General features: G+C 40.9%; 2 protein-coding genes across 2 annotated transcripts in view; one reads left to right on the forward strand and one right to left on the reverse strand.

Annotated features, from left to right (window-relative positions):
- LOC308092245 (cadherin-13-like) overlaps nucleotides 1-23025 on the reverse strand; it is a gene marked incomplete at its 5' end in the record, with an annotated part of 141355 nt that overhangs the window by 109752 nt on the left and 8578 nt on the right. The window lies entirely within an intron of this gene.
- Nucleotides 1953-18614, forward strand: LOC308092451 (myosin heavy chain, fast skeletal muscle-like). Its single transcript, XM_080438349.1, has 40 exons — nucleotides 1953-1970; nucleotides 2093-2311; nucleotides 2394-2537; nucleotides 2774-2930; nucleotides 3028-3055; nucleotides 3146-3254; nucleotides 3383-3475; nucleotides 3557-3620; nucleotides 3855-3953; nucleotides 4037-4140; nucleotides 4699-4837; nucleotides 6797-6915; nucleotides 7517-7666; nucleotides 7752-7922; nucleotides 9622-9925; nucleotides 10246-10313; nucleotides 10593-10680; nucleotides 10794-10911; nucleotides 11038-11161; nucleotides 11267-11403; nucleotides 11789-12044; nucleotides 12525-12767; nucleotides 12892-13068; nucleotides 13155-13300; nucleotides 13420-13510; nucleotides 13595-13984; nucleotides 14095-14221; nucleotides 14393-14511; nucleotides 14599-14795; nucleotides 14889-15072; nucleotides 15162-15327; nucleotides 15471-15595; nucleotides 15723-16031; nucleotides 16138-16341; nucleotides 16423-16548; nucleotides 17117-17287; nucleotides 17371-17475; nucleotides 17578-17673; nucleotides 18278-18406; nucleotides 18511-18614. Exons 2-40 carry the CDS (start codon nucleotides 2105-2107, stop codon nucleotides 18529-18531), a joined length of 5805 nt encoding a protein of 1934 aa, XP_080294475.1. The 5' UTR covers nucleotides 1953-1970; nucleotides 2093-2104; the 3' UTR covers nucleotides 18532-18614.

A 23025-nucleotide genomic window follows, 5' to 3' on the forward strand; every position in this document is an offset into this window, starting at 1 on the left:
TAGTGTATCTGAAAAGACATGCTGTAATGACTAAATGAAGAAACCCAGCACCCGACCAATGTAATGCTGAAATGAAATGTGATGAGTACAAGGAATGGAAATAACGTTAAGTGAGACACTTTTTTATGGGCCGGTGAAAGTGCCCCTAAGGTGAAGCCTGTCCCGTTAACCCATTAAAACTGGGAAAGCATCTGTGTAACCACTTTAACCATTTTTTATACTTTGGCTACTCAAAAATAGCAGATCTACAAGCTATGAGCTTGTAGATCTGCTATTTTTGAAAAATCATAAAAATGTTTGAAATCTCTGAATATATATGTTAACTCAAATTGTTGGGCGTACCTGGAACTAAATATGTTGAGATGGAGTCGGCGGCCAAATACATAATAATTGTGGGTGGTCCATGACATTAAAAAGTGTGAGCACCACTGATAATATAGCAACATAGGTTTTTCAGAAAACTGTTAGGATTTAGAAGACATTTGTAGAATCGTATCTCAGGTATTAATGGGTTAAGCCAGTGCCATACTATTTGTTGGAGCTTTTTAAGGAGTAGTTCCCCCCATAATGACTTATTTTCTATCAATTACACACCCCATGAAACCTTGATTTGTTTTGTCGCATTCCTGAGCCAATAATGTGATGACCGGGTCATCGATCAATACTCAATCAATACTTCGAGTCTCCTGCCGGTCATCAAATTATTGGCTTAGGAATGGGACATAAACAGAAAAAAACTCCATGAATTCAATGCTTCATGGGGTGTGTAATTGATAGAAAATATGTTTTTTTTTGGGGTGAAATACTCCTTTTTGAAAAATATTTGAACTGTGACCCTGACTAAATACACATCAAAACCACCAAAAAGTTTAGTGAAGTGTCCTCCTCAAAATGAGTGGAGTGGAAGTATGAAGTAGCATATAATGGAAATACACAAGTAAAATGACAACTCAAAATTATACTCAAGTACAGTATTTGAGTAATTAATTATTTACTTTCCTCACTGAATATTAACATGTTCCAAATAGTGTATCTGAAAAGACATGCTGTAATGACTAAATGAAGAAACCCAGCACCCGACCACCCTGGCAATTAAACTATTTATACCACTATTTATTGCCACTGGCATGGACATAAACCACGTAGCCAAGCAGTATCAAGTGAATGTTGGAAGTATAATTTTACAAGTTTATTTTTATGTGTACATCAAGAATGAAAGGACCTTGTAAGGCAACTCCTACTTTTACTTTCTGCATAGCATGCAATGAACACCTAATATAAGGCATGCTGAGATGGTTGACACGTACCCATTGCAGAGGAGTTCAGCGTTCCATTTAGTGGTGAGTGAGACTTTATCTGTCCTTCATAGTCATATAAATGTTTTAGAGATGTTAGTTATTCATAGTCAAAATAATAATAATAAATCTATCATGTTAGCTATTCATTTTTAAAATGACACTGAATAATGAGTGGACAGAATAATTCATGTTATATTGAACAATTTAAATGATTGATTGTGTAATGTGTATTATTGTATTTATAGTGATATGGTTTAGGTCAGATTGGAATTAACTTTTGTTCATTCATTTTTATTTAGACATTTCAATTATGTTATGATTATTCAAATAATAATTTACATTGTGTGTGTTTTTACCAGATACTTTCTTAATCTTAACCAAGTAATTATTTGGAAGAGTACTTTTACATCTACTAGAGTTATTATTAGTTTAAAGTAACAATATATTTCACTCGAGTAGAGTTTGGCTAGACTGCCCACCTCTAATGTACCCTTAATTCATACAATGGAATTAAAGAAGAAAGAAATCTAGCATTGCTTCAGTACAAATTTAAAAAATCATGATTACAAATTGTATTAAATCATCAACTAATGTTAATGTCCTCAAAATGATGTGTTTTTTCACTCTTAGGGTTTGCACTCAAGATTCTACTGCTACTGGTAGTGGGGAAAAGTGAGTTCATAATCTTTCTAATAAACCTACAATAAGCTATAACCATAAGAATAGTCCTACAATTATCTGCTCAGATCTCAAGTCAGCAAAGGCATCAACAACATCTATTTGTCTGTCTACAGAAAGCCGCCACCATGAGTACGGACGCAGAGATGGAGCAGTATGGCAAGGCCGCCATTTATCTCCGTAAGCCAGAGAGGGAGAGAATGGAGGCTCAAGCTGCACCCTTTGATGGCAAATCTGCAGCATATGTGGCCGATGTTAAGGAGCTATACCTCAAGTGTAAAATTTTAAAGAAGGACGGTGCTAACGTCACCGTGGAAGTGCTCGACACAAAGGATGTATGTAGAGGTGTATCTAAAATCAAATAGTGGCTCAGTAAAAATCACATTACATTCTGAGGTTGTGTTTTTTTTATTTTAGGAAAGAACTGTAAAGGAGGCTGATGTCTACCCTATGAACCCTCCCAAGTATGACAAAATTGAGGACATGGCCATGATGACCCACCTCAGTGAAGCCACTGTCCTGTATAACCTCAAAGAGCGTTATGCAGCATGGATGATCTATGTAAGGTTTTCTACATACTGAGTCGATAGCGAAGAAAGAAAAATACAGTGTACAAGTTATATCATCAAGTGAAAACCATAGAAAAACGAATGCAAACAAACTCTTCTGAAGTTAACTTGCTCATTAGTTGATGCCACTTGAAACTCGTGACTGTAATCCCAGCTCTAGTGCTAGATATGTGGCATGCTCAGTGCTATGTTGTATGATGTTATTGTTCTCTCTCTTCTCCCCTTCAGACCTACTCTGGCTTGTTTTGTGCAACTGTGAACCCCTACAAGTGGCTCCCAGTGTACGACCAGGAGGTTGTAAATGCCTACAGAGGCAAGAAGCGTATTGAGGCTCCACCCCACATCTTCTCTGTCTCTGACAACGCCTATCAGTTCATGCTGATGGGTACGTACTACTCAGGACAATGTAAAAACAATAATATAACTATAATGGTTTTGTGGTGTATGTATCCATGACTAAAAGTTTGCTTTACATTTTACAGATAAAGAGAACCAGTCTGTCCTGATCACGTAAGTTTCCCATCTACTAGGCTTTAAAAAAAGAACATTGTACATCAATTCACTAACCGCATTTCTCTGAATATGTGTATTTATAACCAGTGGAGAATCCGGTGCTGGAAAGACTGTGAACACCAAGCGTGTCATCCAGTACTTTGCAACAGCTAGTTCTGGTGGAGAGAAATCGGCGGCCGATAGCGGTAAAATCAAGGTACAGTATATGTACAGGTTTTTAACTTCAACAAATACATGTTTTTGAACATAAAGCATTTGTATGCAATATAGCAATTCAATTTAAAAGAATTCTGACCAAATTTTCAATTGTCTAAAACATTCTAGGGGTCACTGGAGGATCAGATTATTGCAGCCAATCCCTTGCTGGAGTCCTATGGTAATGCCAAGACTGTGAGGAATGACAACTCCTCTCGCTTTGTAAGTAAATAATGACACTTTATGAGAAAACCTGCAATAATTCCACAGTGTAGATGCAACTAATTGTGCTATATCAAACAGGGTAAATTCATCAGAATCCATTTCGGCACAACGGGTAAACTGGCCAGTGCTGATATTGAGACATGTAAGTATGAAGTTCACAGATGATAAATTATACATGCGTTCATTTGAGGATTACATTTTGAGTTATGTACAACCCATATAGATTATTATTGTTATTATTATAATTATTATTATAATTGAAATTGTTATAATTATAATTATAAGGGTAATTATAATTATTATTATTATCATTATTATCATTATTATTATTATTATTATTATTATTATTACAATGAGTTATGTACAACCCAAAAAGATCTGCTGGAGAAGTCTAGAGTGACCTATCAGCTTCCTGCAGAGAGAGGTTACCACATCTTTTTCCAGATGATGACCAACCACAAACCTGAGATTATTGGTAAGTGGAATTACTGATGATGCAGTGTGAACATAAATTAATGAATAAAAACACATGTTCACCATTTTTTTATCCCTTTTAAGAAATGTGTCTGATCAGCTCCAACCCCTACGACTTCCCGTTGATCAGCATGGGTCAGATCACTGTGGCCAGCATTGATGACAAAGTGGAGCTGGACGCTACTGATGTCAGTGACAATTTTTGTTTCTTTCTAATACTCACTATAGTGTGAACTGCAGTCAGTTGCTCTGCAAAATGTATTTTATAAAGCAGTGGTTCTCAAAGTTTTCAGGCCGTGACCCCCCAAACTAATCCTATTTGAACTGGGGACCCCCCCATCCTGACAAGCACTTGGAATTGTAGCAGTTGAGGCATTACATTTAGTTTGACTCGGTTCCACAGATAATTATTGTGAAAATAGCCAATCTACATGTTTTCATTGTTTTTACCTCTTTCTTAGGTAATATTCGACAATTTGGCCAATGTTTGACAATTTGAATAGTATAGTTTGTTGATTACTTTTGATGCAGTAATGGTCTTATTTGTTTTATTTCAACTTACTTATTGTATACTGTAGGTCTTAAGTCCTTAAATTGTCACTTTAGAAATGTGCAGATACCATGTATATACACTTATACTGTATGTTGGTTTGTTAACTGTTGAGTTGTACACAGTTCTAAATTATGTTTGTTAATCTAATGCTTAATCTCAATCTTTTGAATACATCTCTGCTTATTGACATCAGGATGCTATTGACGTCCTGGGCTTCAACGGTGAGGAAAAACAGATGATCTACAAGTTCACCGGTGCAGTGATGCATCATGGTGTCATGAAGTTCAAACAGAAGCAGCGTGAAGAACAGGCAGAACCTGACGGCACGGAGGGTGAGCTAATCTTTATTATTATTATTATTACTATTATTATTATTATGTATCATTAACACGGAGGGTTAGCTGCATCTACTAGCTGTATTTACTTACATTCTAAATGGACTAAGCTAAATATATTTTCAATATATTTCCATTATTATTATTGTCTCCGCCAGGCCGAAAGGCATGGCGAGAGAGTATGTTTTGCCCCCTGTCCGTCCGTCCGTGTGTGTGTGTGTGTCCGTCCGTCCGTGTGTTCGTCTGTGAACAGCTAATCTCCGGCACCGTTGGCTTGATCGCAGCGAAACTGTGCACACACAATCCCTGGATGCCAATTCAGAACCTCTGCCTCAAATGTTTCACATGGGCCTGTTATAGCGCCACCAGGAGGCCGATTTGTGCAAAACATATTTTTTGACAGTACTTCTACAGATTTTTTCCAAAAAACACGCAAATCGGTACACAGTATCTCTATAGTCATTAAACCAAACGGGTCTTTCAGATTTCTCATATTCCATCCTGATTGGCTAAAAATGGCTTCCAAAGTTTGCAGGAGTGCTCCGTTTTGAACAAAATGCCTCAAATCATGAACACAGCATGCAATTTCCTTGAAATTGTGCACGCATATTTCCACTATGCCGGGGAAGAAATGGCACTTGAAAATGTTCAAATCAGCCTCATGGTGGCGCTATAACAGGCCGATTCGTGTTTTTACCTATAACTGCACCGATCTGTGTAAAACTTTGTAAGCGCACTCCCTAGAGGTCAAGGAAAAACCTTTGCCCTGCATTTTCCACATCTGCCTTTTATAGCGCCACCAGGAGGCCGACTTATGTAAAACACATTTTTTGCTATTAAGCCTAAATATTTTATGCAAATTTCACGCAAATCGGTACACATGATCTCTATAGTCATGTGATCAAGACGGATGTGTTTGATTTTTCATATTCCATCCTGATTGCCTAAGATTGACATCTAAAGTTTGCAGTAGTGGCTTGTTTTGAACAAAATGCCGCAAATCATGAAAGCAGCATCCGATTGCGGTCAAACTTTGCACGCACAATCACACTATGTTGAGGAGCAAATGCCACCCTTTTAACATTGGCCTGTTATAGCGCAGGTCTAATTTAGCAAAAGAAATGTTTTTAACAAAATGCCTCAAATCATGAATGCAGTGTCCGATTGCCGTGCAAGGCCTAAGAAGAAATGGCATCCTTTTCACATTGGGCTATTATAGCGCCACCAGGAGGCCACAATAACCTACCTGACCTGGCGGACACCTGTGCTCCGAGGAGCACTTTTTCTATTTTTTTTTAAATATTTTACCGTTTACGGTGGCGCAGTCGGTTTGCGATGTCGCGTCACAGCGAGAAGGTCCTGGGTTCGATTCCCACTGTGGGCGCTGGGGGCATGTTCTCTCCTCCGGGTCATCAGTGCCCATACCCTAGGTGGGGTTGGCGAAAGGGCCTTTCTGTGTGGAGTTTGCATGTTCTCCCTGTGTCCCCTATGGTAAATAAATGTGTTCCTTCCACGCGCTACACCCTTCCGGGGAAACTCCACCCATATGTCAGGTGATAAGAAGCGGCCTGCTCACTCCTCATGCATTGAAGGAAGCATGAGCTCAGTTCGGGGCTCTCCCCAAGCTGGCAGAGGGAGAGTAGCACCCAGGATTAAAGCTTAGGCAATTGGCACTGGGTAAAAGAATGGGTTACAAAAATCGTGGTATAAAAAACTATATATATATATATATATATATATATATATATATATATATATATATATATATATATATATATATATTATACTGTTTAGACTGATGATTATTTGGTTTACCTGGCTATGATCCTAGATTACTATCTCTATGCATTTGATGTATTAATTCGTGTTTACCTTGCTTACTGTATATCACACTCTGGATTAAGAGCGTCTGCTAAATGCCTAAATTGTGAATTGCAAATTGTATGAACATTTCAGAGGCTGACAAGATTTGCTACCTGTTGGGTATAAACTCAGCAGAGATGCTTAAGGCGTATTGCTACCCCAGAGTGAAAGTTGGAAACGAGTATGTCACTAAGGGACAGACTGTGCCACAGGTGAGTAAATTACATTATTGCCATGTTCTGATTTCATACACACTTTATATTCTCAACACAGCATATAGAACTCTAATATCTTTTTGAGTTGTGTCCAGACTGTCTTAAATCATCTTCTGTAAAAACACCCGGGACAGACTCTTCTCCCTTCTGGCTCCCAAACTGTGGAACAAACTCCCCATTGCAGACTCACTCCCAATCTTCCGCCGTAATCTGAAGACTCACCTCTTCAGACTCCATAGTCCGTAGCACTTGCTGTAGAACTTGCCCTAACCTTGATGACCTTGCAGGCTTATGCAAAGGCTAAATGTAATTTCGATGGCATGTTATGTAGACAGATGCCAGGTTAATCTGTAGACCTGGCATCCAAGTGTATAGTTTCAATGTGCAGATTATAGATTGTTTTAGATTATAATGTTTAGACTGATGATAGGTTCTTGGTTTACCTATGATCCTAGATTACTAATGCAATGCATTTGATGCATTACCTCGTGTTTTCCTTGCTTACTGTAAATCACTCTGGATTAAGAGCGTCTGCTAAATGCCTAAATTGTAAATTGTGTAATTCACACCCCTACTAATAACGTTCCTATTTCCATAGGTAATGAACTCAGTTGGTGCCTTGGCCAAGTCCCTCTATGAGAAGGAGTTCTTCTGGATGGTCATTAGGATCAATGAGATGCTGGACACCAAGCAGCAGAGAAACTACTACATTGGTGTGCTGGACATCGCTGGTTTTGAAATCTTTGATGTAAGCATGGACTTGTTTTAAGTGGGAGACTTATTTCTTTTGTCACAATTACAAGAAATTGGGCTAATGATATTTCCACTCTCAGTTCAACACCCTGGAGCAGCTGTGCATCAACTTCACCAATGAGAAACTGCAACAGTTTTTCAACCACACCATGTTTGTTCTGGAGCAAGAAGAGTACAAGAAGGAAGGAATTCCCTGGGATCTTATTGACTTCGGCATGGACTTGGCTGTCTGCATTGAGCTAATTGAGAAGGTATTATTATATTTTATTACACGGCTTGGTTGGATGCTTAATTCTGATTGGTCAATCACTGAATTCAGCTGTGTGTTTTTCTGGATAATGACCGATGAGCTCAATAACAGACCGCTGTCTAATCAAAGGCTCAGAGCACCTGCGCTAGTTGATTTTGTGCACCTGCGCTTGTTGATTTTATGTAAACAAACACACAATGTCATTTACAGCTAAACATTGATCTCAAGTGAAGAAGCGAAGAAGCGAGAAATAGAAATGCAGTAACCGAAAATTGATTCTATTTGATCAACACTTCCTTGTTTTCCGAGGTGACCGTGTCCGCACGGCGTAACACTTATGGAACACTTTCATTACCGTAAGCAAGGACATACTTTGTTTTCTTGTAACTTTTGGGTACATTTATAAATTTATTTATTAAAGGAATTTCCCCACGGTTTTCTCACCTTTTCTATGATGTTATGATATCCTAGGATGAGTGGTACAGTAGAAAAATTTCATAACTCCATCCCGGGTCCGTCACAGCTAAAAACGCGCGCCTATGGGCCTTGCGCTAAATCGCATATTTGAATAGCTTTTTTTTTTGTTTTTATTTGGTGAGATCAGACGTTCATAGTGACAGAATACTATCCAACGTGACTGTCTTGAATGCGCCCCACCGAAATTCTCGCTAGACGTGAGAAATCTCGTTTCACTTTAAGTAGCCATTTAATTAGCGGGATAATTTATGTTGTCTAGAGGACGGCGGGTGGACGGACGTCACAAATGTAACATGCGGAACAGCGAGGCGCACCATTGCCCCGATCCGCACCAAACTTGGCACCAACACTGGTCAGGGGTCTGCCATCAGAATAGACACAACAGGGACCACATGTGGCACCCAGTGGGTGCCACAGGCGCACCCTTAGCCTGTGTTCCTATTGGCTGTACTTTAAACAGCCATAACTCCACTTCCCAGCTTGCTAAACGCCCCAAACTTGGTAGGTGCTCTTAGACGGTCCAATAAAGACAGGCTGTAATTACTTAATCCCTGCCCCCTCAGTGTTCCTATTGGCTGGGCTTTAACACCCATAACTCCAGTTCCCAGCATGCTTAACACCCCAAACTTGGTAGGTGCTCTTAGGCGGCCAATTTGGACAGGCTGTAATTGCTTAAGCCCTACCCCCTCTGTGTTCCTATTGGCTGGGCTTTAAACAGCCATAACTCCAGTTCCCAGCATTCTTAACGCCCCAAACTTGGTAGGTGCTCTTAGGCGGCCAATATGGACAGGCTGTAATTGCTTAAGCCCTACCCCCTCTGTGTTCCTATTGGCTGGGCTTTAAACAAGAATTATTATTATACTATTATATATTATCATGGACTTGACTGTCTGCATTGAGCTGATTGAGAAGGTATACAATCATTATTATACTATCATATATTATCATGGACTTGGCTGTCTGCATTGAGCTGATTGAGAAGGTATACAATTAGTATTATACTATTATATATTATCATGGACTTGGCTGTCTGCATTGAGCTGATTGAGAAGTTATACAATTATTATTATATTATTATGTATTATCATGGACTTGGCTGTCTGCATTAAGCTCATTGAGAAGGTATACAATTATGTTGTGCTTTAATGGACATGATGTTAATATAGTTTTTGTCATTGGCACTTCGTTTGTGGTGATTTGTCTCTTTTGTCTCCTTTACAAAGCCCTTGGGCATCTTCTCCATCCTTGAAGAGCAGTGCATGTTCCCAAAGTCTTCAGACAAAACCTTCGCCGAAAAGTTGCTTGACCAGCATCTTGGGAAGAACAAGGCCTTTGAGAAGCCCAAGCCGGCCAAAGGCAAGGGTGAGGCCCACTTCTCCCTGGTCCACTACGCTGGAACTGTGGACTACAGCATCACAGGCTGGCTTGAGAAGAACAAGGACCCCCTGAACGACTCTGTCATTCAGCTGTTCCAGAAGTCTACAGTTAAACTGCTGGCTGTGTTCTATCCTCCTCCTGAGCCTGAAGGTATGTTTATTAATATAATAATATGATATGTGTTCTATCTTCCTCCTGAGTCTGAAGGTATGTTTATTAATAGAATAATATAATATAATGTGTTCTATCCTCCTCCTAAGCCTGAAGGTATGTTTATTAATATAATAACATAATATAATGTGTTCTATCCCCCACCTGAGCCTAATACTATAAACACTCAGAATTTGACAAGAAGGGAGGAATTTTCATTCTGTATATCAAAAAATATTATGTCTGTTGACTTTAACAAATGAAGAAAAGGAGGGATGCGGGAGAAACTGTCCACTCATGATTCTAACCAATATAAACAGATAACACAAAGGCGGGCGGCAAGAAGAAGAAGGGTGGTTCCATGCAGACTGTGTCTAGTGCTTTCAGGGTAAGAATATTTATTCATTATTATCAACATTATATTCCTGTAAAAAATAGGCATGTCTTTTCATGTTGGAATTAAACAATTTCTGTATCACATGATGTGAGCTTGTAGAGCAGCTATCTTTGAATGGCTGAAGTTTAAAACAGGGCTTAAGTGGTTAATGTATGTTTTAGAAAAATCTAAATCTGTAAAGTAACTAGAATCTAAAGAGTTCCAATAATTCTAGTGGGGGGAAAAGTACAATATTGTCTTACTTTTTACTAATAATAATTGTCTCAATAGGCGAACTTGGGGATGCTGATGACCAATCTGAGGAGCACTCATCCTCACTTTGTGCGTTGCCTGATTCCCAACGAGTCCAAGACTCCAGGTAAACACTGAAAATAAACATTTAAACAAATGATTGTGAGGTAGCCATTGAATGCAACTTTGGCCAGTGTGTAACTATTTTGTCCTAATAATAATGAAGCAACATCTTTACAGGCCTGATGGAGAACTTCCTGGTCATCCACCAGCTGAGGTGTAACGGTGTGCTGGAGGGCATCAGGATTTGTACAAAGGGCTTCCCAAGCAGAATCCCCTATGCTGACTTCAAGCAGAGGTATTCATTCCTCTTTCCAGCAACTTTTAGTTCCACACCTATTAACACAAAATGACCCACTTTTACAAAACAGGTACAAAGTACTGAATGTCAGCACAAAATGACCATGAACTTTTAAAAAAACAGGTACAAAGTACTGAATGCCAGCGCATGTCCCGATGGCGCGTTCATGGACAACAAGAAAGCCTCTGAGAAGCTTCTTGGGTCCATTGACGTACCTCATGATGAGTACAAGTTTGGACACACCAAGGTAAACACACTCCCAATCTGGTTTAACATTATCCAGAGAGGATTAAAAGTAGATTTTACGGTTGTTTAGTTGCTCAATGCTCAGTGTTTGTAACATTTTATTCAGGTGTTCTTCAAAGCTGGTCTGCTGGGTGTCCTTGAGGAGATGCGAGATGAAAAGCTGTTTGCTCTGGTCACCATGACTCAGGCTCTCGGACGAGCTTACGTCATGAGGAAGGAGTTTGTCAAGATGATGGTTAGGAGGTAATATGAAAACATCAATTCAATATTAAGTACAATTTGTAAGTAAACGTTGTCATTGCTGTTCAATAAAACAAAAGTAAAATGTCAAATCATTATAATAAAAATAGCAAAAATTGCAGAGGAAGCTTTTGATGACGGTGGTAAGGAAAAACACTCCCCTTAAACAGGAGAAGAAACCTTGAGCAGATACGGGCTCTAGGACGGGTGGCCATCTGCATTTACCTTCCCGGGGGTTAACAACTATAATACCATCAGCAATAATAACGACAACAACAGAAACAACTATGACACAATAATAACAGCTTTAATAACAGCCTGCAGTCGTATTACATGGAAACCCTTGATCTTCAGCTAAATCATGATCCATTGAAACCACTTTCCACAGAGAGGCCATTTACACCATCCAGTTCAACGTGCGCTCATTCTGCAATGTGAAAAACTGGCCATGGATGGGGCTGTACTTCAAGATCAAGCCTCTCCTGCAGAGCGCCGAGACTGAGAAGGAGCTGCAGAACATGAAGGAGAACTATGAGAAGATGAAGATTGACCTGGCTGCTGCCCTGGCCACGAAGAAGACACTGGAAGAGAAACTGGTGGCTGTGACGCAGGAGAAGAATAACCTTGCAGTGGCAGCGTCATCAGTAAGTAGCTACACTTGTACAGGAAATGTTGATAATATTTCATATAGTTTATCATCCTATCTTAAATATTATTTCTAATATAGAGTGCAGATGTAGACCATGGCAGAGAATGTCTGGTGGTCGAACGGCTGTTGCCATCATTGTATAGCTACATGGCTACCAGCACAAAGGCCTGACCCAATTTGTGGGGGAGGTTGAATCTGTATATGCCACTGCTCCTCACCCACGTAATACTATAGTATATTCTTTTGGAGGAGGTTGATAGCCTCCAGCTTCTTCCTTGTCCTCACCTCCGCTACCGGCTCTGACAATGATAGAGCTTGCCTTCTTCATCAGCTTGTTAAGTCAGTTAATCTCCCCTGTGTTAATGTCCCCCCCACCCCCCCCCCCAGGAAGCAGCTGCAAAACAAATCTCATATATCTCACCCAGAACAAATGCTGCAACAATTTCCCTCACTTATCTTTTTCATTGACAACCAGGGAGATGAAGCATTGAATGATGCTGAGGAGAGATGTGAGGGTCTTATTAAAAGTAAGATCCAGTTGGAGGCAAAGGTCAAAGAGACGACTGAGAGACTGGAGGACGAGGAGGAGATCAATGCTGAACTGACTGCCAAGAAGAGGAAGCTGGAAGATGAATGCTCTGAGCTCAAGAAGGACATTGATGACCTGGAGCTCACCCTGGCCAAAGTGGAGAAGGAGAAACACGCCACAGAAAACAAGGTTCAACATTATACATAGCCGTCTTATAAAGTTATAGAACAATAATGATCCATTCATGATTATACACTCAAGCCGTCTTATCAAGTTATAGAACAATAATGATCCATTCATTCATGTTATTCAGGTGAAGAACCTGACTGAGGAGATGGCCTCTCAGGATGAAGGTCTTGCTAAGCTGACCAAGGAAAAGAAGGCCCTGCAAGAGGCACATCAGCAGACTCTTGATGACCTGCAGGCAGAGGAAGACAAAGTCAACACTCTGACCAAGGCCAAGACCAAGCTGGAGCAGCAAGTTGACGATGTGAGTTTATCAAGTCAATTGGATGTTTTGAACGTATAAGGTTCTATTATTGTACTGAATACTAAGACAAATATATTGTTGTGCAGTTGGAGGGTTCTCTGGAGCAAGAGAAGAAGCTCCGCATGGACCTTGAGAGAGCCAAGAGAAAGCTTGAGGGTGATCTGAAACTGGCCCAGGAATCCATCATGGATCTGGAGAATGACAAGCAGCAGTCTGATGAGAAGATTAAGAAGTAATGTGGACCACAATATGAATAATTGATATCATTATTTTTATTCATATTATGTATAATTATTATGAAATGCCATGGATAAAAACTACCACTAAAATATGATGTACTGTATTCCACAGGAAGGACTTTGAAGTAAGCCAGCTTCTGAGTAAGATTGAGGATGAGCAATCTTTGGGAGCCCAGCTGCAGAAGAAGATCAAAGAACTCCAGGTATTTATTTTATTCATCTTCTTTAAAATCATTGATAATAAGTAAGTGTAAATTAGGATTTTAATATGTTCATTAATTTGAAAGGCTCGCATTGAAGAACTGGAGGAGGAGATCGAGGCAGAGCGTGCCGCTCGTGCCAAGGTTGAGAAGCAGAGAGCTGACCTCTCCAGGGAACTTGAGGAGATCAGCGAGAGGCTGGAAGAGGCCGGTGGAGCCACCGCTGCTCAGATCGAGATGAATAAGAAGCGTGAGGCTGAGTTCCAGAAGCTGCGTCGTGACCTTGAAGAGTCCACCCTGCAGCATGAAGCCACTGCTTCTGGTCTCCGTAAGAAACAGGCGGACAGCGTTGCAGAGCTAGGCGAGCAGATCGACAACCTCCAGCGTGTCAAGCAGAAACTGGAGAAGGAGAAGAGTGAATACAAGATGGAGATCGATGACCTGTCCAGCAACATGGAAGCTGTTGCTAAGGCAAAGGTAGAATAGAATGCGTGTGTGTAATTCTTTACAAATACAAGAATTACTAAAACAAGGGAATACATTGTAGGTTACTTCAGTGATTGAATATGTCCAATGTTAATCAACAGGGAAATCTTGAGAAGATGTGCCGCACCCTTGAAGACCAACTCAGTGAAATCAAGGCCAAGAGTGATGAGAATGTTCGCCAGTTAAATGATATTGGAGCTCAGAGAGCAAGACTGTTGACGGAAAATGGTAAATGTTCATCGTAAAGTGTAGTAGCCTACATGGTTTGTCAATAGTACTTGAGCAAATTACATAATTAGAGATAATGCTTTGATCAGCAGTCATCCCAGAAATGTAAGGAATATATATTCAACACAGATTATTGAAAAGTTTGAAACTAATATTTAAATTTCTAACTAGGTGAGTTTGCTCGTCAACTTGAGGAGAAAGAAGGTCTCGTCTCTCAGCTCACCAGAGGCAAGCAGGCCTTCACCCAACAGATTGAGGAGTTGAAGAGACTCGTTGAAGAGGAGGTTAAGGTAAGGAACAGCTTCTTTTTTTTTTTACAAATAGTCTTTTTGTAATTATATCCAGCTGACATTTCTTTGGCATTTTTCTTTTGACAGGCAAAGAATGCCCTTGCCCATGCTGTGCAATCAGCTCGCCATGACTGTGACCTTCTGAGGGAACAGTTTGAGGAGGAGCAGGAGGCCAAGGCCGAGCTGCAGCGTGGAATGTCCAAGGCCAACGCTGAGGTGTGTCAGTGGAGGAGCAAGTATGAGACTGATGCTGTCCAACGCACTGAGGAGCTGGAGGAAGCTAAGTAAGTGATCAGTGTTTTTACAACATCAGGTACCACTCACTATACAAAATATTGCTCAAAAATAATTTGATTCCATTCAAAACTGATCAACAGGAAGAAGCTCGCCCAGCGTCTTCAGGAAGCTGAGGAGCAAATCGAGGCTGTGAATTCCAAGTGCGCCTCTCTGGAGAAAACCAAACAGAGACTCCAGGGTGAAGTGGAAGACCTTATGATTGATGTGGAGAGGGCCAATGGTTTAGCTGCCAACCTTGACAAGAAACAGAGGAACTTTGATAAGGTGCTTTGACATACATTATTTTAGAACAAAATCATTCTTGCCTCCTTAAACTGGGGTAAATGACACATTTCGTTACAAATGCTGTGCAGGTCTTGGCAGATTGGAAGCAGAAATATGAAGAGGGCCAGGCCGAGCTGGAGGGAGCTCAGAAAGAGGCTCGTTCTCTCAGCACTGAGATGTTTAAAATGAAGAATTCCTATGAGGAGTCTCTGGACCAGCTGGAGACCATGAAGCGTGAGAACAAGAACCTGCAACGTGAGTTTTATCTTTTAATAACAGTACGAAACAAAATCATTAAATGTTCAAGATCAGGCTACAACTTTATTCAAATGCAAATACAAATACAAAATAGTTGCTATTTGGAAAGTTCCTCATTCATTATTTCCAATCAACTGCAGAGGAGATCTCAGACCTGACTGAACAGATTGGTGAGACTGGAAAGAGCATCCATGAGCTGGAGAAATCCAAGAAACAGACAGAGACAGAGAAGTCAGAGATCCAGACAGCCCTGGAGGAAGCTGAGGTAAAACTTTTACCAATTGTCTATATCTGAGATTTCTTTCAACAAGTTTTATATTCAAACAGTGTAGCAGTATATGATCGATGTTACATTAAAAGGTACAATCTTTTGATCCTGTATTACATTTTAGGGTACTCTGGAGCACGAGGAGTCCAAGATTCTTCGTGTCCAGCTAGAGCTCAACCAGATCAAGGGTGAGGTTGACAGAAAGCTGGCAGAGAAGGACGAAGAGATGGAGGGGATCAAGAGGAACAGTCAGAGGGTGATTGACTCCATGCAGAGCACTCTGGACTCTGAGGTCAGGAGCAGAAACGATGCCCTGAGAATCAAGAAGAAGATGGAGGGAGACCTGAACGAGATGGAGGTTCAGCTGAGCCATGCCAACCGCCAGGCTGCTGAGGCCCAGAAGCAGCTGAGGAACGTCCAGGGACAGCTTAAGGTGCAAAACATATTAGTTAGACACATATTCAAACAATGGAACTGCACAACAAGTCACAATCTGATGTTCCTCTTAACGTGACCACCTCAAATGTGATTTATTTTAGGATGCCCAACTGCACCTTGATGATGCGTGCAGAGGCCAAGAAGATATGAAGGAGCAAGCTGCCATGGTGGAGCGTAGGAATGGCCTCATGGTTTCTGAGATCGATGAGCTGAGAGTGGCTCTGGAACAGACAGAGAGAGGCCGCAAAGTGGCTGAACAAGAACTAGTGGATGCTAGTGAACGTGCTGGACTGTTGCACTCCCAGGTAAGTCAATAGAAAAACTCAACATATTTAACATCATTAAGTCATGCATACTTGCATTGCTAAACTGAATCTTTATTTTAGAACACAAGCCTTTTGGGCACCAAGAAGAAACTTGAGGCTGACCTGATCCAGGTCCAAGGTGAAGTGGATGACAGTGTTCAAGAAGCAAGGAATGCTGAGGAGAAGGCAAAGAAATCCATCACTGATGTAAGTTAGGATGACCGCCCCTTATCCAATATACCAGGACAATTAGACATCCTTATGGCATGATTAATATAAACAACCTCGCTTATGGCATGCGCATGTTGAAAACCGTTGCTCTATAATAGGCTACAACAGAGAACTAAATGCTAAACTTGTCTTATTCAAACAGCCATGATGAAGATCATAGGGAAAAAAGGAACATCACTATTTTCAGTCTTTATATCAGAAATGTGTGCTCAGGGAGACAAAGAACATTCTGAAACCAGCATTCCGAGGTGCTGGCTTCTGGCAGATGGTTCAGAATGCTACAGTGCAGACTGACCCCCCAAAAAGATATTTACCTGGTTTGTTTCCTTCTGGTCTAATGACACTAGTATCTGTTTATTACCTTATTATTACCAATAACATTTTAATTTGCTATTTTCTCACAGTCAACATGTGAATTTTTTATCTATCTATGTACATTATTTGTATATTGTGATTTCTTTTTGGCAAGTGTGATAAAGCAGCATAATATTTTCCTTGCGGTACAATGAAGTATATTTTATCTTGTACAAACATTACTCTCCAGGCTGCTATGATGGCAGAGGAGCTTAAGAAGGAGCAAGACACTAGTTCTCACCTGGAGAGGATGAAGAAGAACCTGGAGGTCACAGTCAAGGACCTGCAGCACCGCCTGGACGAGGCGGAGAACCTGGCTATGAAGGGAGGCAAGAAGCAGCTCCAGAAACTGGAGGGCAGGGTAAGATGTAGTTTACTTCAACACAGCTTATAGTCAATGAAATAAGAAGAAATCATTTCATTGTGCATCATTCCATTGTGAAGGTGCGTGAACTGGAGGGAGAGGTTGAAGGAGCACAGAGAGGCGGAGCAGACGCTATTAAAGGTGTCCGCAAGTACGAGAGGAGAGTGAAGGAGCTGACATACCAGGTACTGTATATCATGTTCATTTAAATAACCATCATGCCACTGATTAAATTAAAATAAATTGCATGAACATACAACTGATGTTATAAATTCACTTTACTTCAGACTGAAGAGGACAAGAAGAATCTTGGCAGGCTTCAGGATCTGGTGGACAAACTGCAGATGAAGGTGAAGGGCTACAAGAGGCAGGCTGAGGAAGCGGTAAGACAAATATACATCTTTAGTTGTGGTTGCCATGGGCATAGTGTTGTTGTCATAGTTTAACTAATGGAATAATTAAAGGTATAATAGGAATCAGTTGTTAATATGACCAACAGCAGAGCATTTTTCAGTGTCCATCTTGCTGCTTTCCACAAGCGGCACATGGAATCTCTAGCTTGCCATGCTTCTGCAGTATAGCATGCACACAGTGGTACTGCAATGCACTGCACACATGGGCGTTGTGGAAGCTCTGACCTTATACTGTAACATGGGTGCTGAAAGGAAAAGCATGCACATGCTGCAGACGCAGGCAGTGTGTTTCAGGCATAATGGTAAAAGTACATTTCCAAAATGGACTACAGAAAGCAATAGACTTTGTTTCCTATTAGCTGCAATTTTTGGCTCGGGTGCCGAACTAGAACAAGAAAACAGCCATGACTGTGCCATTCCAATGAGAACCTGTCAAGGCTCACTCATAAACATGCTACATGGGCCACTGTATTTGCCACACATCACAATTTCCTGAAATTGTCTTGTTTGGACTACAATTGTAAGATGCTCTTTTCAAATATTGAGGCTTTGAACCATCTCTATCATATTGTAGGAGGAAGCAGCCAACGTTCACCTGTCCAAGTGCAGAAAGGTTCAGAATGAGCTGGAGGAGGCTGAAGAGCGTGCTGACATCGCTGAAGGCCAGGTCAACAAGATGAGAGCTAAAAGTCGTGACTCCAAGGTAATACATGTTCAATATGAAGGTTCATTGTGTTGACTATCTTTAACTAAGATTTAACTAAAGATTCATGTTGAATATCTAAAATTATATTCCTATTGTTACAGGGAAAAGAAGCTGCTGAATAAGTTCTCCAATTCAAGTCACCGTACAAAGTCATAAAATATGACCTATTGTATTCAATAAAGGTGCATTCTTGTATTCTTGTGTTTCTTGTATTCATTACTTTGTCTTGTCATACTTATTTATTGTGAGGTTTGAATTCTGGGTTCAACTCACATGTCCACTATACCATTTTAAATAAATATGTATATTATCATATGAATTGTGATGTTTAAAGCTGGGCCAGACTGAAGCCATTCTTTTTGGGTCCAGAATTAACCCCTGCAAGGCCAAAGACTTCACGGTCAAAGTGGGTGACATCACAATGTTATCACAAGGAAAGAAGAAATGACCTACCTTAGTTGTATTTTATAAATCTTTCCAATGAAAAAATAGCATCAAAAGTAATCAGGAAAGTCAACCAAATTCAATTCACTGTCACCTCAGGCCTCCGGTCAAATAATTCAATTTTAGTGTCTTTTGTCCCTTGTCTTCAAAGTGTCAACGCCATAAAATAGGCAAGTTACTCTACAGTGTGAGTTAGCTTCAAATTGTTTAAATTTCCTCAATAATTCACCAGCTTAGAAATGTGCAAAAGCTGATTATGATAAGCTGGCACGTACTAAATGGATCAGTTACTCGAAGTTCAACAGCTGAAATTGTGATAAAAAGGTACAGTAGCTGTTAATTTCCATAATACAGTAACATCCTTTACACCAGAATCACCATTCACCATGGAAGCTATGCATGGGTTTGAGTGGTTCATTGTATAGCATGTTATTTAAAAGAATAATAGTTTGTGGAGAAATGATGGTGTTGTAGATGTGACTTTGTCTCATGAGTCATGTCTCATTGTTGTCAGTGGATATTCAAAGATCCAATCAGTTCTCATGAATCCTGCTGTCTGTTTCTCGCTGTGAATCACCCTAGTCTGAACCCCACAGGTTGAGTTTATACTGTACAGTATGTGTGTGCATGTGGAGAGAGAGAGAGAGACTGTAATGATGGTGAAATAATGAGGGCCTTTCACTTGCAGTTCAGGTTTAGTCTGTCCCTTGTTTTCTTTCTCCCCGAGTTCCATCCTGTTCCACTAACCAGACCAGGAATACCAAGGACACTGTCACTAGGCGCGCACACACGCACACGCACACACACACACACACACACACACACACACACACACACACACAATGGGGCAACACTTTGCCCTCCTCATCATTGTTATTCTATTGGAGTCTCATTTAAAGTTCATACCTGGGGAGCTCATGACACGACTGGTGACCGTCACCAGTCAGCACCATACCAACTAGTATCCAATGGTCCCAGTGTAAAAGGCAGACAAAGCCAGCACAACAAATGATGAAGTCCCAGGTACTGGACAGAGGATCAGTCTAAAGCAAAGTCTACAACTGGATCACTCCGCACGTTTTTTTGTTTTGTTTTAATGAATTAGCACCATCAGTGTACCTCATTACTGAACACCACCTGTTCAATTCCAAGCGCAGACAAGACCTTCACACTACTTTCTCTCCTCTCATTAACTTACACCATAAAAAGGATGATAAACTGAGATAAGATAGACTGTCTAACCCTCCATGAAAGAAATGTCTCTCCTCTGGCTATTAGCCAATGATGACTCATAAAGCCTAGCTTAGTGTATGAGGTTGTACCAGATGTTATGTCGAATTAAAGCCTAACTTTGTGTGTGAGTTTGTGCCAGATGCTATATTGACTCATTCAATTCAAATATCTTTGTCTTTGCTCATTATTGTACAACATATATGCGCTGTGCATCTCCTAAAATGGTTCATCCGACACACTCGCATGCATGCATGCATGCACGCACACACCTGCCACAAGATAAAGAAAATGATCAAAAAACATTATTGTACATTAAACCAAATGCTATTGCACCGTGTAAAAACATGACTGCACTTTATATACACACACAAAACTCTTGGAACACCTGCAGAATGATGAAGAACAAGGGCTGTCCCCCCACTCCGTAAAAAGTTGAATTAAAGGTTTGATGGGAATCATAACGTTTTGGTCCAGAGACCTTCATCAGGTTATCTTGAGATGAAAGTCTATGGACCGAAACGTTGTGATTTCTATTTTTTTTTTAAATGGAGGGGGGGGGGGGGGGGGCTTTGTATGCCTTTATTTTAGAGAGGGATAGGGAAAGTAGGCTGACAGGAAATGGGGAGAGAGATGGAGGGGTGACACGCAGCAAAGGTCGTCGGTAACGGGAGTCGAACCCGGACACGCTGTCAGGCTGGCATTGCAGCCTAGGGGTGCCTGGACCATTACGCTACGGCCCAGGCCTCTATTAAACTTTTTAATTTAAATTTTGAAGACTGTGTCTTGCTTCTGCACTTTATATACAAAATCTACCAAATGGTATTGCACCGTATTGCACATTCCGTAATTGCATGGAAATACTATTCCAGTTGTATGTGTTGTTATGATGATGTTATGGGGGTGGTGGGAGGGGAGACACTGTTTTATGGAGTTCAGTTCAGTGACTTCAGTTCAGTTCTGGGGCGGGTGTAAAAGTAGTTTTTGGCCCTGTGGCTTCAATTGTCAGAGAAAAGAGATGATGATAGAGGTGAGGAAAATCCTTCAGAATACTTCCGCCTCTGAGGAGGCAGCGTGATCTGAAGGCGTCTTCCAGTGAGGGCAGAGAGAGGCCAATTATTTTCTGAGCTGTGTTTATGACTCTCTGGAGGGATAAACATTGTGTGAGTGTGTGTGTGTGTGTGTGTGTGTGTGTGTGTGTGTGTGTGTGTGTGTGTGTGTGTGTGTGTGTGTGTGTGTGTGAATGCTCACATAATATGGGCTCCGGTCCATCACATCAGAACTTGTCTGATACTCAGTTGACAGCAGAAAGAATAATTTTGCTATGGTTGCGAACGCGTAAGTGCAGCTTACTATGCCACCGTGCTCGGGGTGTGTGTGTCTCGTCTGTCTGTGTGTGTGTCTCTCTGTGTGCAGTATGTGTGCAGCCGCGCCCCCATGTCACTCGCGCTCTCATTGGCTGCTGACAGACGTGCCCCCATGTGACTCACGCTCTCATTGCCTGCTGACAGATGTCAGAGTGGAGCCGTGCATAGATGAGTAGGAACTCTGAAACTCCATGCATAGGAGAACCATATCCCCCCATTAACTTCAATACGAGGCGGAGGCAGTCACGTCACTTTCTCTCTAGGCTCTCCCCATCACGGTGAAATAACACGGATTATTAACACGGAAGTCCGTAAATACACAACATAACAATTTCAAAAAGAAAAAAAAAAAAAAATAGGGCTGCGTTCGCTTCCAGCGTTTGCGCGTCTTACTTGTAGTAATGCTGATGGTGTTGTTGAGATAACGGAATGTCTGGCTACTAATCAAATATAACAAACACATTGCAAGACTATTTTGACCTGAAAGTTTATACTTTGTAACGTGAGAGCATTTGATGGTACTTCGAGAATGCTTTTTCTTTTCTTTTTTTCTGTGTTGACCCGCTCCGCCCGCCCCGCGATAATTGCTTCTGAAATCTTGACCCATCCGCCCGCCCCGCGGTTCAACCCGTAGGGCCTGCAGGCAACGGGGCGTCACTAACTATTACCATTTCAAAGCATCACACACATTCGACTCAGCTAGCTGTAGCTGCAAACGTAACAATTCATAATAAGCACACACACATGGGGTCAGGATGTGTAAAGCTGTGGCCTGTGGACATGAAAAAGTAATATTAATTAGTAATTTGCATCTGTTTGCAAAGATTCTGCACATTAAACGTCTTCAAAGCTGCAATTACGGAAATCATGTCACTAATTAATCTTTGTGAACAGCCTGCACTGAATCAAACATGTGGAGTTTATTTATCATTCAGGGAGTACTGTCAATGATGTCTGCTAGACCTCATGCAGAAGAACTCCTATTTGCATCAGATATGTAAATATATCTTCTGTTAAGTAGATAATCCAAAGCAGAGCCTAAAAATATTGTAATGCAGAGAGGAAGGGCTTGTCAGAGGATGTAAGAAAGGCAAAGAGAGAGGAGAGTGAGAAAGAGAGAGAGAGAGATTAAGAGCTTTATACAGTATATCTTAGTTTCCCAAAAGCAAAAGTTGTTTTATTTTCTTACTTTTTGTACCTAATATATATTATTGAGAGAGAGCGAGAGAGCGAGAGAGCGAGAGAGCGAGAGAGCGAGAGATAAATGTGGTCTTGGCATGTCTATCCTTGTGTTCTGGGCACAGTGATTGAAGTCTCAGCATGAACGTCTCTTAGGACATCTGATGGCAATTATTGGGGTGCCAGTGTACCAAACATTCGAGTGTACCAAGGTGCCAGTATACCATGGTGTCAGTGTGCCATGGTGCCAGCTCACAGCCTCACACCATGAGAAAGATTGACGTCTTGTACAATAGTTGCTTCCGTAAAATCTGGAACTTATTTTGTCCAAATAAGAACTCAAATGAGGAAGCATATGTCCCTTTAGAAGAAACGCAGGTTAAGATGGCTCCGTCA

Source organism: Gymnoscopelus braueri (assembly GCF_963280865.1).
Source record: "Gymnoscopelus braueri genome assembly, chromosome: 9".
Taxonomy (NCBI): domain Eukaryota; kingdom Metazoa; phylum Chordata; class Actinopteri; order Myctophiformes; family Myctophidae; genus Gymnoscopelus; species Gymnoscopelus braueri.

Coding starts and splice junctions, on each gene's coding strand:
- LOC308092451 (XM_080438349.1), top strand. CDS start 2,105: ATGAGTACGGACGCAGAGATGGAGCAGTATGGCAAGGCCGCCATTTAT. Junction 6,916..7,516: donor AGGGACAGACTGTGCCACAG/GTGAGTAAATTA, acceptor CTATTTCCATAG/GTAATGAACTCAGTTGGTGC. Junction 9,926..10,245: donor TCCTCCTCCTGAGCCTGAAG/GTATGTTTATTA, acceptor CAATATAAACAG/ATAACACAAAGGCGGGCGGC.